Genomic DNA, 16,539 nt, shown 5'->3' on the forward strand with positions numbered 1-16,539 from the left:
GGTCTCCAACTCCTGACCTCCTTATTTTGCAAATTCAGCTTCAATGCTCAACTTCCTTACAGTCTCAGCACAGATGTGGTAGAGAGTGTAAATCTTTCGGAACAATGTCATGTGATTCTTGTATTTTATGATGTTTTGGATATATAAACAAAAATGCCTTCCTTTCATCTTAAAATAATATGTCATATTTTGTTAACACCCTCCAAAATGAACTTATATTTTCACTAAAATACTCAGTTTCTGATGTAATTCATGTTAAATACATTTAAATAAAGTAAATGATGTTTCAATCCCATTACATTTGCTGTGACTTTTAAAGATTAAAACAACTTACCATCATAAATGTAATTGGGGTTGAGAAGCTGGAAAGGAGAAATTAAACAATTAATGTCTTTGCAAATGCGTTATAAAAGAATTGTAGAAAATAAAGCACAGTGGTTGGCAGAAGTCATCTGTACCCACGAGTGCCCAATAAACAGAAGAATGCCAGAGTCCCTGTACCACTCTACTTTTTCATCAGTATCCATATGCAGTATTGTGCCTGTGCATTAAGATACCTTATAATCTTGTTGTAATATTGATAAACACCATCCATTAAAACCACCGTTGTTTCTAACTTCTTCACGTGAAGTTCTAACAGAAGCTAGAATTAAAAGCAAGTCTGAAAGCAATTCTAACAGAACTCCTTTTGAAAATTACTACATCTTTACAAACGTTTACCTTTACAGAAACCTTGTTGGCAAGTCCTTCTCGGGATTTGCGGTAACCATTTTCTAGCTTGCCTTCCCTTTTGCCGTCTTTATCTTTTTTCTCAGATTTCTTCCTTAAACGGAGTGCTGTGTGCCAAGACGTTGACTTCCTGAATGTAGAACACAGAATGATTTGAAAATTATTACTGTTTTTTTTAACTCTCAATGTGTTATAATCTCTAGGTTGAAACAGCACTGGAAAAGTAGGTCAGAGCATTATTTTATTGTATTGATGTATACTAGGGCAAAATACATTAAGTATTCCATAAGAAATATCGACTTTGTTTAAAACTGTAAGCTTGTAGGATTGGTCTGTAGTTCAGTATTTTGTGAAATCTTTGCTGCAGTGGTAAACATTAAATATGAAAATACAAACTGTCAATCAAACTGAACTCACAGCATAAAACATAAATCTGAAATACAACCCATAAAGACTTTATATAAACCTGTGCAGAACGTGGATATTAATTCTCCCTTTGGAGAGCTGAGGGAGATGTTAGCACAATCAATGACGGTAGACAGACTTGCAGATCAAAACTGAGATCTGTCATATGGCACAAATCTAACAACAGTTTCCTAAACAAAGATACCCAACCCAGCAACTCATCCTATGAATAAGCCAGTAACTACTGTTTCTCTTAAATAAATAAGGTATTATTTAATCTTCTTTTCCCAGAAGACTGCACTACTACAGCTTTAAATAAAGAATACATGCTTCTTTCTTACCACCTTGCTTTTATTACTTCATTTTTAAGATGCTTGCAAAGAGCATCAAACTACTTGATACTCATTGATTTCTCAGAGAGCACATCAATTTTTAGTTTGAAAGGTTTTAAGCCTCGACTAAATTGATGTTATTCTTCCTCTCCCTGTTCTAAACAAACACAGGCACTCACTTGATGGTTCCATCAGGGTTGTCCATGATGACTGCACTGGTGTGCCCCAAGACATAGCCGGGAATCCAGCCCTCAGCTGCGGGGCACTGATCAGTGGCGGCTCTGAACACCAAAAACATGTTCTGTTGGTTGCTGGCTAGAATCTGCACAACCTCTCCTTGGTAGACATTTATCTCATCCTCCTTCACTGCCGTGTAATCGTGTGTCACCAGCATGGTGGAGATATTGCTACTGCTGCTACTTTCACTCTGCAAGTGTCAATCAAAGAGGAGGCAAAAAAAATAAATCAAGTTTAAAGTTCATGAGGGAGGCAGTCTATTCTTGGTGTGCTACACTTCAACCACAACCTATATAATTCACACAGTTTAAGATGCAGTCAAACAGAAGAGTTAAGGTTTCTCTTCTAGAGATGGTTGCATATACTTACTTTGTACAAAACAGTTTGATCTTTGAATACCCTTATGTAGAATTGCTGCAGTTCCTTTCGTTCAGGATTACTTCATTTTAACAAAAGATTTCAACTAGTCTTTCTTTCAAGCTCTGACACTGAAGCTTATCAGGTAGCAAAGCTACGGTACAACATGTGTAACAATTTCCCACCAAGTCTTGTACATGCACTTTTAAAATCAGAGCAGATCAAGACTTCATCTTATAAACACTGGAAACTCCAATAATGAGGAATACATACAACCTTTCCTAGTGTCATTTGTCAGATGTCAGACACCAGCCATCTGCACACAGAACACGACAAAGTACAAAAGAACAAAACCTGCTTTTCAACAGTGTCTGTCTTAAAAATTCAAGGCTACTCCCTAGTTTGAAACCGTATGATCACAATTGTTCCTTTTAAATGCACAGAAGGATGTTAATTACTGAAATACTAAGTTATTTAATTATTGGAGAAAAATAGGCCCATTGATCTCTAAGAATAAAGCTGCAAATCTCACTTTTAAATGATCGCTTTAATAGCTGTGTGTTAGCTGCTTCTCACACGCTTTCAACTGGTGTTCATTAATGCTGCCTGTTTCCTCACTGAGCTCTTGCGGGAAGCTACTTACTGCTGACAAAGCGCACATTAAGGACACACTACTTTTCAAACCAAAAAGCCTTCTCCTGGCCAACTGGAAATTATTACATTTTTAAGTCAATCTCTTTATGCCCATATACATGCATTTCCTATAAGAGGCTTAACAAACAGAAGTGTAAAACCTATTATCAGACTATGCAAACTAATCCCTGAAAGAAAATGATTTCCTTCTTGAAAGACATTAAAAACAAAGTGGATGGCCCATTAATGATACGGCATGAGGTGTGTGTGTGTGCACCTGTCCTTGGTCTCTGTGTTCTTACTTCAGACCGTCTCAGTTTCTATCAGTGAGGGGCTCAATATTGCTTAGTGGTAGCTGAGTTGAAGAAAGAAAGCAGTACCCAGCTGTAGCTGAATGCTATTGTGGTTTATATTGCACAACCAAGCGCTAGTACCACATACATGCAAGCAGTGAGTGGAAAGCTTGGCACTCAGGACTAAAACACTGTCACCTTTTTTTCCTGAACTATCAAGTGTTTGTCTCTTTTGCACCGAGGAGAAGCAGAGGTGGTCAGTTGACAGCACGGTGCACTGGGAGCCCCCTAAGCCTCATTCTCATCCTATCTGTTAATGACCTTGTCCATCTCTTGGCACCTGTGCTTCCTCACAAGCTGACTGAATAACGTACTGAGAGGCCAAGAAGTTTAGAAAGAAACTCTGATTACTCAGTCGTAGCATGTTCAGCACATTCATGCTTGGGTTTGCAGTTTCTGTATCCTTTCCCCTGTTAGGATTATGAAGCAAATGCTACCTGAGAGCAACGTCTCATCCTGGATTGTACCTCTACTAGTGGGTATTCATATTTAATTCCAGATGTTGTACTTCCAGTGGGAAAAAAACAGTTTGCCTATTTTAGAGAACTGTCTACATGGCCTTTTCTATTACCAAGACTCTTCCATACTTCTGGTAAACCAAGAACAGAAGAATATAAAAAACAGAAGTCCTACTTGAAGTTGCTGTTTAAATTAATATTCGTAAATTCTGCTAGCTAAATTACAAACAACTTTATTCAGAGAAAGTTGTTTTTATTAATTCCTTCTGTTAGACTTAAAGGGAGTGGTAGGGAAGGCTGAAGTAGCAAAATCAGTCCAAGTCCAAGTCTTGTCCTGTACACTACTCCTGAAAATACAGGAGTTTTTTAGTGTGCAGACTTGTTTAAGTGCAGGACTGGCCTTCATGCAATGTGACATCTCTTTGTAATAATTAAGTCCTGAAGGGCAATTTTACAGTCTGAATGTTTCTTATTTTCAGTGAGGACAGATAAATCTGTTAAATAAATATCTGTTCACTACAGAGTGATAAACTTCCTAACTTGTTCATTTGTTTATATCAGAATTTATTCTCATCACAGAAAGGTAGCTTTGCCTTTGCCTTGCAAGGAAACAATTGTTCTTGAGCAGAAAATGCTTTTCTACTGCAAGTTCTGGCCATCACTGACCTCAGTTACTGGATTACAGAGGTTAGGCAATCAAACACTAAAAAACTGCTTCCATATTCCTGAAAAAAATAACAGCAATTACAACACATCTGTTTTTCCTTCTTACGGGTGACCTTTACGTATCCAAGAAACCCTATGAATTAACCCTAACCATATGTGTGTGTAAATATACACATACAAATGAATACACCAAAATAAACCTTCGTGACCCATCTTCTCTAGCCTGCTGAATGCAATGTGTAATCCTGCTAAAATATGGGCTGCAAATGGAGTTATAAATGAATAATTGTGACCCAGCTAAAAGAAATGCAGCAGTGAAGCAGAAGGCATGCATTCGGACTTTGTTTTGCAGTGACAAAAAACCAAAGGCACCTTTGCCAACAGTATCAAAATTCAAATGTTTTGAAAAACTTAGCACCTTCCTTTCTCTTTTTTTTTTTTAAATGCAATGACATCAATGCTATGCAAGTCACAATAACTGTGAAACATGTTGATAACTGCAGCCAATATATTACCATCATACTTTGCTAGACTGAAGATAAACAACAAGACAGAGCTATATCAAATGAAAAGATGGAATATGAGGATCAAAATATGATACATGCAAAGCATTATTTTTTCTTCTGAAGCTATTATAAAGGTAAGTGTCAGGACTAAGAAGAAAATTCTCTGTGTTAAAACAGTTCTATAAGGAAATGCATGCACTTAAAAAAAAAAAAAAAGAATGCCAAGTTAGGTGATTTGCAAAATTGCTACTACATACGATTTGTGAGAGAGTGGAAAAACAAACATTGAACACAATACTTAGTGAGAAAAGAATCAAATGTGACTTTTAACAAAGGCACCATAGCCTGCCCTATGATATCCATGGCAAGTGCCTTGACAATTTTGCTTATGTTGCACATGCCCTGTGATCGCTGTGTTACATTTCCTGGTAGACATCATTACAAAGTCTGCGGATTCATTTGACACCCCTCCCCCCCAGATTTCTGCACGAACGTGCCAAGTACATATTAAAAGGTTGAATCTCCAGGTGCACTAAAACAGTTCTTCTTACAAAGCAGAAGGGAACAGTGGAGCCGCTATTTGTTTTGATTGTAGCAGAAGAACAGTTGATTACTTTAGCTAGGCTTTGATTGCCTTTTTTGAGTGGACCGTAGGAAGCTTCTTTGACCAGGCATAAGATTTAAAAAGAGAATACTGTATATCAACTAATGCTGAAAGGAGGAGTGTGTGGGGAAATAAATACAAAATAATATCAAGCAGCCCAGGGACTGTTTGGTAGATGTCTCAACGAAGTTAAAACTCAATGGACAGCTGGCGGTGGATTTGTGCGTGACAGGGAATAAAGCCCCAAGACAATCTGCCAAAATCTCAAAAGTCAGATGTAAATGCTGGCTGCAATGCATACCCCAAGGTGCTCTGGTTGCCGCGCTTCAGCAAGTTAATTATGTGCCTTCAAATTAGAGAAGAAACAGCAAGGACAGCAAGTTAGTAAGGATCAGCCTAGTGATCTATGCTTTCAGCAGAGGCAGAAACTGTATCTAATGTTAGCAGTTGTTTGTGTGTCTGTATACATATCACCATCTACATTTTTTATGTATACACACACAAAGAGGCAGATAATTTTATTTTTTAATGTGCAGAAGACACCGGAGCAGTTGATTATTTCAGAGCAGTAGAGCGCCGGAGAGCCAGAAGTTAGTACGGAGAGTGATGGCAACGCACAGGAAAGGAGCATGGGAAGGTTTTAGAAGAGCTCGCAGGACAGAGGTGCTCCGCTCTTACCCCATTACTCTGGGTGGAGTGAACTGACTGCTCGCTGGTCGAGGAGCATGTGCTCATGCGGTCTGTGTCCTTGCTGTGTGAAGAGTGGCGGTGGACCTGCCGCTGGAGGGAGTCATTGTCCCCAGGGAAAGTGAAGGAGCCAGGGCGGCTGGCAGGGGATGCTGGGATGGAGCTCCAAAAGGAGCCCTTCTGCAGGGGGCTGCTGGGTGGAAAGGTTTCTTTGCCAAAAGGAGAAGGGAAAGTCGTGGAGAGAGGAGAGTTCATTGGTGAGATTGCTCCTGGCCTTGGCTTCCCCAGCGTCAGTGATCCTACGCTGCTTCTTGAGCGACTTTCCTCTGAGTTTCCACGTGAGTCTTTCTGGGCTCCGTCAGCTGAGCCAGAAATGTTTCCCGCTGTCTTCCTGGGACTCTCAATAACTTTCATCTTGGGAATCTGCTCAGCTTCTCTCTGAGGACCGTCCGGTTCTGCACTGGGAGGGTGCCTGTCTGGCTGGCTCAGGCCAGTTTCTAAGGAGGTGTTGTAGTGTGGCAGGGAGAGATTGTGAATGGACATACCTGACATCTTGTCTGCCTCTGCTTGGGCCGAGGTTGCAGAGGAGACCAGGACTGGGGAATGGTGTCTGACAGGCTGGGGGATCCGGGATGGCCGGCTACGGCTGGAGCTGGGGATTCCACTACAGCTGCTGGGGCCGCTGCTGTTACCACTGCTGCTGCCGCTGCCACCTCCACCACTGCTGTGGTTCCTCTGGTACTCGATTGGAGACGTCAAGGCTGCAGTGGGGAAGGGAGTGGAGGTGATCAGGGAACAGAGAGCAGGAAAGGGAACAGAAATAGTTCAAGCAGACTTTTTTTGTGACAAAAGGAGAATGTGTCTCAAATGCGAAATTCCCTTATCAATGCCAGTCACGCCATAGACTTCAAGTCACTTTTGTATATTATACCTTTAATGACTTGCCATATATCACCTGCTCTCTGTTAAAGACAGAAAAGTTAAATCCAGGCAGAAATGTCTTCCTCCAGATCGCACTGTTGGTCAGTAGCCAAGATGGGCAAAAAGAGATATGACTCTCAGTGTATTGTTCTACCCATTACAACTCTAGATCAGGGCAACAAGCTACGGATACAAAAACATAGCAAGAACCTCCCAGTAGGAAGTATCCAAAGGATATCATCATGGTCTCCTGCAGAACCTGACTGTTGATGCCACAAGTAAGGTGGAACAACAATGACCAACAAAATAACAAATGGAAAACAGATTCTGAACAGATAGTTAAAACTGAACTGGTATTTAGCCTTTAAAGGCTTGCATTTGGTTCAAAGTTTACACAGACTCTTCCCATCAACTGATGGTGTCTCTCGTAATTCAATTCTACAAAACATTTGGAACATTTCACCAAGTAAACAACACATAAATTCAGACTATCACTCTTACAAGAAATGCTAGCATCTGTTCTAAAGCAAAAATTCAGCAAAACCCGCAACTGTTCTGTATTAGTTTAGGAAAAAGGAAACTTGCAGAGAATTTCAAAGGAAAGAAAACAACAGATGAGAGAGAATTCACTCAACTACGAACTTTTGATGAGAGCTGATGATTTACCATTTAAAAAGTTGCGCTGGTTTTCCAAAATTTGGTTAATTTCATGGATCCACAGCTGGCGGACTCCTGGACTGGCAGAATGCAAAACAAAGGTCTCCGTGACATCACCCGTTCTTGATGTTAGTGCAAATTTACATGGATCATTGTCCACATTTTCCTCCAGGGAAAGGCAACTCACCTTCACACAAAAAGAGAATTTCCTTTATGTATTTTCTGAGAAACATACTGCTCAAATCTCTTATGTGGTAGTTCAGAGTCCAATCTCCAAACGTGATTAAGATAAACATCCATTTGCTCAGTAAAATAATACTGTCAAATTACAGTAAACTAAGAATTAACACAGGACACTTTTGGTACAACCAAAATGTCAACAAAGAACAGTCTCATTCTACAGCAGCCTTTGCTCTAGAGAGTGCAATGGCCTTTCACTGACAGATGTACTGCACTAATTCACTGTAAGTATAGCTTAATGCTCTCCATCAACCCTCACATCAACAACCTCCCCTTGTGTTATTTAAAATGATGAGCCCACTGTAGAGCTCTGCCAATGGCCTATACAAAAGTTACCTACCCACCTGGACTGACTGCAGCTGAAATTCATCAAAAGAGATACTTACCGAGTTTTCCTTATTTGCAATCACTTTGCTTTGCGATGTACATACAGCACAGAATTGAAGACTGAACTGTGAATGTTTGTCCAGCTTTGAACAAGAACAACTGCTTTGGTACGCTTCACTTGGGAAGCATCAAAGAGCTGGAATCCAAAGATTTCCATTTCCCATCATAGTTAGCACAAATGCAGTAGGAAACAATTTCAGGAAATGACTGACACCTTGCTGCGCTTTATGACCGTACATCTAGATGACACTGGGGAATCACACTAAGTGAGACACTGTTACCTTTGTGTCCCCCTGCACAAATTCTGCTATAAGACTCACACACAACAGTTACCTTGATACTGTTTTTAAACAAGAATCCGGGCATGGAGAAACCTTTCTTTTTATCTAGTGGCTCACTGAAAATGACAATCTGCTCAAACAGGAAGACACGTCTCTCCTTGCAGCGTGGCAGAAGACCTGCGTCCTGGTCTGTAACCAAGAACGTGTCCTGGAGTAGCAGCTTACCCTGGGCTACAATTTTACCCTAAAAACAGAAGCAAGTGGAAACACTTAGTGCAACCCTGCATTTTTCTTTACCTGCTCCCTCCCTCCCCCCCCCCACCACATCAATCTTAGCAGGTACCCACACCAAAATCACTTTGAATATTTCCCAGTCTCTTAGAGCATCCATTAATACACATGAAATTTTTTCAGAAAACAACGAAAATACACACCCATCCTGGCTTTTTTTTTTTTTTTAGAGAATATGCCCTACAAGGAGAGACTGAAGGAACCGGGGCTGTTTAGTGTGGGGAAAAGGAGGCTGAGGGGAGACCTTATTGCTCTCTTCAATATCTGAAAGGTGCTTACAGTGAGAGCAGGGTTGGTCTCTTCTCACTGGTGACAGGATGAGGGGAAATGGCCTCAAGTTGTGCCAGGGTAAGTTTAGGATAGATATTAGGAAACACTTCTTTACAGAAAGGATTGTCAAGCTTTGGAATAGGCTGCCCAGAGAGGTCACCATCCCTGCATGTGTTTACAACCCGTTTGGATGTGGTGCTCAGGGACATGATTTAGCAGGGCGTTGTTAGTTAGGGTTCTATGGTTAGGTTGTGGTTGGACTTGATGATCTTTAAGGTCTTTCCCAACCTAAGCATTTCTGTGATTCTATGACTAAGTGATTCTATGATTGAAACTAGAAGACTTTCACTTCATTGTTGTCAAAAAATACTTCCCTACCATCTCTCATTTATTCTTCTGTTTTCTAGATGGCTAAAAAAGGAAAGAATTCAAGTTCATATTTATACCATGAAGCAGGAAGGGCTTCGCAAGCAGAGTATGTGACTATGATCTGGCTAATGCATATTGCATCAACAGTCAATTTTCATCTCTTCCTGCCTAGCTTAGTGACTGTGCACCCTCCTATCCTCCTTCTCCCCATCAATGCTCTCCACAACGTTAATATCTAATTTCTGGAGCACCTGACAAAAACTCACTGAAAATTCCCAGCCAACTTACATCAAATCCTTGCAGGCGGCCAACATTCATCATGTCATTACACCGTTTTGGTACTATACACATGACCTCTACAGCTCTCTGTTCAAGACAGATAAAAAGTCAGAGCTTAATTTTCCAAATATGTGTTAGCAGGATAAAATTTTGTTTCACTTGCTACGGTTACTTTAGAACAGAAAGTAATGTGAAACGTAAACATGTATAATAAGCACATCATCAAGAAGATTAGAAAAGGCAAATAGCATTGTCAAAACAAGATCAAAATAACGAGCATTGAAATCCCCAAGAAAACATTTCAAGTACCTCTAGTTCTGTTGTATCAAGGTTAGCTTTTTTAGAATATTTGAGGAAATCCTGAAAAAGGAAAGAACAATAATATAAGCGTTGTGCTCATTAAATTACACAGAGAGAATCTCACAAAATCTATATTTGCTGTATTATGTCAGAGAACAAGACACTGCTGAACACACTCGGGATTTTTTTTTCTTTTTAAAGCTTCTTACTGTGGTGCTCCCCTCTACATGTTTATAAAGATTTATTAACTCTTTTGTTTTAGATTATACAAGAATATATATTAAGATAACAGTCCCTATGATACACAGGGTTGCTCTTCAGGAAACATTTAAGTGTAATTAAAACGGTTGCATGTATAGATGAAGAAGTTGGGATGAGACATATCTAGAGATGAAGGCAGTTGGGATATCCCTCTCCCCTTTGTATGACGTCGGTACTAATTCTAAACATTTTACATGTCACTGACTTGAGTTCAGTTGAATTTTAACTGTTTAAACCCAAAAAAAGAGAACACAACATTTAATTGTCCAAGCTATTCACTGCAATTTTTACAGCTACCGAAACATGGTTAGAAAATAATCATGACACTGCTTACAGACCTGGGTTCTGTAGGAGAAAGAGGAAGAACATAACCAATATTCAAAAAAAGAAAACATAATTTACTGTGTATTACATTATTCAGCTCAGTTCTGCTTTACCTTTAGTAATAGCTGGTATTTCATAATTCTCTGCACAGGTTTTATTAACAAGTCTGTCAGCTGCAGTCTGTGGCCCAGGCGTTGCTTTAGATCCTGGGGGTTGTAAAACAAAGACGTTTTTGGCGTCAGATATTGCTTAGTTCAGTCAGGAACACAGCAGCACACATAATTTTTAAGTCACAAGTTGTACATTTTCTACAATGATGTTGGTCATCTAACATTAGAATTTCTTTTTGTATACAGCTGCTAACCATCCCAGTTAAGGCTACTAAAGATGGCCTTATTGATTAATTAATAGCTAAAGTTCACATATAAGATTAATACGTTGTTAGAAGCTTGTATCGCACTTGAGAAATCAAAACAGAAATGGCAAGAAATTACAACTCAAAACAAAAACAGCAACATCCACATGTGCTGCCCTTTTCTAACCAACAGATCTGATAATGCTTATGGCTTGTGCACATATCCTCTCTCTCAAGGACTTACCTCAAAAAATGTATCAATGTATTCTGAGACAATGTGCTCAGACTTTGGTTTGTTCTGGCAGTAAACTATGTACATGTGCAACCTTCTCTCCTAGAAAAACAAGGATACAGAATGATAGATTATCATCAAGAAAAAAGCATGTCAGATTGAAATAGGGTACATTTCCCAAAATTACACATCTGAAAATCATTTATTTGGGGATACCACAATGATTTCAGAAAGCAAACACAAGTCAAAACATTGTCACAGTTATATACATCTGCACCTGAACATAAGATGCATAGAGACAATAGCTTAGAAAGTCCCCTCATAAAAAATAACTACAAAAATGGTAAAGTTTGTTTCATTTAGGAAGGAAAATGAAGAAAGCGTCTGAAATATTACCATTTAATTTGAATATTCATTATTTGAATTATCTAGTTATTACTGTAGTAGAACAGTATCCTCCTCCTACTTAGTTGTACAGAGTAATTAGAAGAAACCTGTCTATCTTTTACGTAGCATTTGCTGTCCTATTCAAGTTTGAGTGCAGTAGCAGATGATGTAGCCTGGGAACTGCAGTACTGGTATTTCTGAACTCTGATTTTGTATTTTGTGTGCAAGCATTTTTAAACTGAGGCAACAAAGGAAAAAAGGGAGCATAGCTTTGATTCTAAGATTCCTTCTTGATTACCACCTTGATGGATAAGAAACACAGACATCCCACATGTGAACATAATCAGTTCCAAATTCTTCCTAATCATTTTGCCAGGACTGATTTCCTGCTCAAAGAATTAAACAACAACAACCAGTGAAGACAAATGAGAAATAGAATTTTCACATTCTAGCTGGTAGTCAGGTTTTTGCTAGAAAATGCGGTAATAGCATCACAACTTGCCTTTCCATCTGCAGTGATAAGGGTGCCTTTCAAAGACAATTCAGTTCAAATAAACTTACCAGGAGAAAGTAAAACAGCAAGGAAAACAATTATTCCCTTGAGATTTCATCACATTACACCAGTGCCAAGATTCTTCCCTCCCCCTTTTTTTTCTCTCTTTTCAAATTTTTTTTTTTTTTTTTTTTTTTTTTTAAATAATCCCTCAGAAATGGAACAGTTCACTCATCATCATTAGTCCAGGAATTAAGCCTGATTTCCAGTTACTGTTCCATTAATCCTTGGCTCTCTATTTTTGTGATATAGGGATCCCAAACACTAGTGTGATTATCAAAAAGGGAATGAACACAGAACCAGAATGCACAGAAACCTCTGTGGAAAATAAGCAGCTTTCCTATTTCCTGCATGCTGTCTTCCAAGGCACTGCATTGATATCTAGGATCTGATACCCAGGATTAGAAGACAGGTGTGCATTGTCATATGAAATGACAATTCCCTCAACAGAACTGGAACTGAATTGACAAATGGGGCCCACATTCATATTTCTTCATAGAGGGATACTGCCAACAAAAAAACAAGGTTATTTACTTAGTCTACTTACAAGCTCTCACAATCTCTCCTTGTCTTACAAGGAGGAGTATTTTATAGCCCTTTCTTAACTGTTTTTTATCATAGATAAATTCTTAATAAACATGTTAGTTCGTAGCAATACAAGAGCTTGGCCATAGAAGACATTTGCACTTACATGCTTAACAAACAGGGATCCCAGCTTTTCTGGATCTTCAAGGCACTTCTCCAACTCTCCTAAAAAGAAGCTGAACGACAAAAGAATTAAGCATATTTTTCTGATAAGATATATTGTGGCGACAGGTGATTACAAGGCAATCTTACTACAAGATGCATTTTGCATCCTGTCAGCTGCTTTGGATACTAACATATTTGCAAAATGACAATACTAACAGTGTACTATTTCAGTACATATTCCAAATGGACACACATTCCAACATGGAAACGTATTCATATTCATTAACATATTGTCATTCATGTATTGATTGATATTTTCCTCCTACCTAGTTTAGAGTGGTTGAAATGTTCATATTGCTATGCTAATTTCTAACAAATTCATTAAATATTATATTCTTAAACAGAGAAATCTAAATCTCAAACAAACATGAGTTCTGCACAATGCTATCCATAATAGAGATTCTTGAAGCAGCTGTGATATATAAACAAATCTTCATACCAACATTTTTGAGTTGAATCTACTAAATAAATAACTTAAAGCACAAGACTGAGTGTATTTACCTTGTTTCTAAATATTTGAGGGAATAAATATTTTCTTTAAGTCAATCTAGTATTTTAAGATAGAATTGTTCACTAGCAGGTTTTCAAGTTAGATATACGTACTCTCTGTGCCAGTCGTAAATCTGGTGAATATTTCCAAATACAATCTTGTCTTTGCCTTTCATATCATCAGGAACACCATCTTCCTTCATAAGTGCCATGTAACCCTGCAACAATACAAAGAAAACCAACTTAAAAAAATCGAGGGTAACCCTGTAATCTCCCTTTCCTCAGAAGCCTTTCAAGCTGACTAGGGTAACAACTTACTTGGGACAGAAAGCCAAACAAATCATAAAACTGCTTTATACACAACTTCATCTGAAGTATGGTTACAAAATGTTGTACTGAAGAAAACTATATTCATGAATGGTATTTCATAGGAATACTATCAAAAGGCCACCCTTTGCTTCAGAGGTTAATATTTATAGGTTCCCCGAAGAGTGTGGATGAAATTCACTGTTATGTGAGTTCTCTCTGGTTTTCCATATGCATTTAATTGGTAGCTCAACATTATGCTTCTCCCTTAAGTCTCATCTCTTTTACAGAAGAGAAAACTAGGAAGTCTAAGAGAAGCTTAGCAGCAGGGAAGGAGAAGTCTTCCAAATTCAGGATAGCTCCTCTACTCTTTTAGCCTACAATGCTTTTTTTGAATTTAGCAATGTTAAATACATAAATAAGTTGAGTTGCACAGTTGGTTGATACCATGTTGAAAAATAAAATAGACTAATGAAAAACAACATACCTCAACTACATAGCCCAGATCTCGTACGTAATCACGCTCTGTCTCCACTAATTCCTGCAAGACATAGCTGTGGGGGAAATGGTGAACACACATTTCATTAAAAGCACTTCTAAAAAAGGATTAATGACATACAGCCTTTTAGACATTTGCAGTCACATATACTTGATAAGCATAGCTGAAAATGAAGAATTAGTGCACATTCTTTCTAAGCAAAATGCTTCTTTGATTTTGGAACTGGAGCATGCTAGCTTCTGTTTATCAAAAGTTAGATGTTTTCCTACATGTGTCATTTGAATTAAACATTTAACTACTGTTTAAAATAAAATGCTAGTATGTCTCTGATCTGGACACTCTTAAGCATAATAACAGGCATGTTTTTCTTCTACCATGGTAACACTTTACTACTACAAAAGAAATTAAGAATCCCTGCAGGAATGGCATGATGGTACAGAAGAAGGGGAACGATCAGTTTTTGAAGCCTAATAGACCTCTGAATACTTAAAGATTTGCATATTTTTACCTGAGATTGACAGGTTACAAAAGTCAAATAAAAGTGTGACTGAAATTAAGTCATGGGAAACTTATACTGTGACTGGTGTTTGAGGAAAGAATTTTTCCTTTACATGATGTAATTGCATGCTTGAGACCTAACACAAGTCCTCTTCTTTCCAGATAAACAGCTTCTGCTTTCAGTTCAAAATGGACATTCTTCAAACAAACATTTTCTCTCTTCAAAACATTATTAAGAACAGAGTGAAAATGAGGTCTTACTGTCGTCTTTTTAAGGAGCTGGATTTCCTTTCTTCCATCTCATCTATAGGTGATGATGAGGATAGAAGAGAGTTATCTGAAGGGTTGAAGGATGGACTGCTGCTGTCACCTTGATCTACTAACAAGGAACTTGGACGGTCTTCCAAGGCCTAAGAAGGTGTTCAAGAAAGACAACAATTATTTATTTCCCCTTTATTCTCAAGACGTGTTTACATACAGCTGTACATGGGAACCTATGGAATATCAATTACTGCAACATATCTTGTCAAAAGAGGTCTCAAGCTTTGAGGAAACCTAGCAACAACTGTTTTCTGGGACAGAAAATCGAACTTCATAGAATGTTGTAGGTGATAACGAGGCAAAACTTTGTCGGGGAGGGTGAGATGTTAGGCGTTAATGAGGCACATTTTAAATGTATCAGTCTCTCCTTCACAGGAGAAGAACGCAGTTCAATTGGTTTGAACAGGACGGGCTAGAAGTCAGAATATCCTGTTGAGGATGTAAGTACTTCTGTAGTAGAAACTACATGCATGCGTACTTATTGCCAGAGGTCAAATTATATTTATCATAATTTAGTTCTCTCATACGTAAGCTATTTTCAAAAGTAAATGGAACAACTTTAAAGAGAATTCTTTGGATGTTATATTTCTAATCACAACAGAAGTGGCATTTTTTGTCAAACATTTTATCTCATTATCTGGCCGACATACTGACTTGCTTTTGAGCTTGACAGCTCAAATCCTAGGAAATCATCTCTCTCTTCTGTCAGACAAATGGTTTCCAACGCACAAACTGTTGTCTTATTTTTTATTTTAAAATATGGAGAAGCCATGGGAGAAATAATATGAACAAAATTCTTTGTAATATTTATTGGACTTCTTTAATCCAAAACCCTAATCTTGGAACAAGCTATAGCTATATATCACATTTCCTTGTATGTGATAAAGTCTTTAATGCAAGACACATTTAGGTAGGGTTTAGCCGTAATCTTTTTTAATTCCTACAAAAACTGAAAACCCAGTAATAACATGACAGGCCCAAAAAGTTGGAAAAACTGACCCTCAGCTACACATGTGAAATGAGAACATATCCAGCAGGGACTACACACAAGGATCATTAATCTAAATCCACTGCTAGGCTGTATGGAAGAGATGTAAGAGATGCGAACTATTACATTTTCCATTTACAAAAGGCTGCTTTGAATTTTCCCACAGATGACTTCTTATTCACCCTTCCAGCACAACAGAATAAAAAACTGAAGTTAATGCTGTAAGCGTGCAAAAATTATTTATGTAATAATGTAAGCGAAGTTTAAGTCTTTTCGAATGAGGAAATGGAAAATGGAAAGTCCAATTTTTCATTCTGAAATTCAAAGCTGCTAAAATTTAAGAAGAATCTGGGAAATAACAACTTCTGGTAATATGGGTTTGCCAAGCTGTGGCTCTGCTGAGTTTTCACAGTGGCACTACCTTCTGAATACAAAGACTTGTGGAATTACCTACACAATCTACTCTTTGCCAGTGAGCATCTTCAGCAACACAGAAACTTGGAAACAAAAGCTTTAAAGATCTGATAAAATTACGTCTACTTAGTTTGTTGGCAAATAGAGTCAGTAACAATCAAACCAACCCTCTCTTGTTCTTTATAGGTATTTCTTGTATA

At 38.3% G+C, this 16,539-nt stretch overlaps 1 protein-coding gene across 4 annotated transcripts in view; it reads right to left on the minus strand.

Annotated features, from left to right (window-relative positions):
• Nucleotides 1–16,539, minus strand: part of TRIO (trio Rho guanine nucleotide exchange factor) — a 221,798-nt gene that overhangs the window by 7,611 nt on the left and 197,648 nt on the right. For 2 of the 4 annotated variants that reach the window (XM_015854391.3, XM_085537842.1), the window contains exons 38-51: nt 14,878–15,026; nt 14,107–14,173; nt 13,428–13,531; nt 12,766–12,835; nt 11,147–11,236; nt 10,661–10,753; nt 9,972–10,022; nt 9,672–9,749; nt 8,506–8,697; nt 7,555–7,732; nt 5,959–6,728; nt 1,646–1,893; nt 721–859; nt 335–362 (exon numbers count right to left, since the gene is read on the minus strand). In XM_015854391.3, coding sequence (XP_015709877.2) covers nt 335–362; nt 721–859; nt 1,646–1,893; nt 5,959–6,728; nt 7,555–7,732; nt 8,506–8,697; nt 9,672–9,749; nt 9,972–10,022; nt 10,661–10,753; nt 11,147–11,236; nt 12,766–12,835; nt 13,428–13,531; nt 14,107–14,173; nt 14,878–15,026 — 2,257 coding nt within the window. The remainder of the gene's footprint in view (nt 1–334; nt 363–720; nt 860–1,645; nt 1,894–5,958; nt 6,729–7,554; nt 7,733–8,505; nt 8,698–9,671; nt 9,750–9,971; nt 10,023–10,660; nt 10,754–11,146; nt 11,237–12,765; nt 12,836–13,427; nt 13,532–14,106; nt 14,174–14,877; nt 15,027–16,539) is intronic. The other 2 variants (XR_014942818.1, XM_085537841.1) reach the window with 2 other exon arrangements.

The sequence above is a fragment of the Coturnix japonica genome, chromosome 2 (assembly GCF_054131305.1).
Source record: "Coturnix japonica strain WE chromosome 2, WE-NBRP24, whole genome shotgun sequence".
Taxonomy (NCBI): domain Eukaryota; kingdom Metazoa; phylum Chordata; class Aves; order Galliformes; family Phasianidae; genus Coturnix; species Coturnix japonica.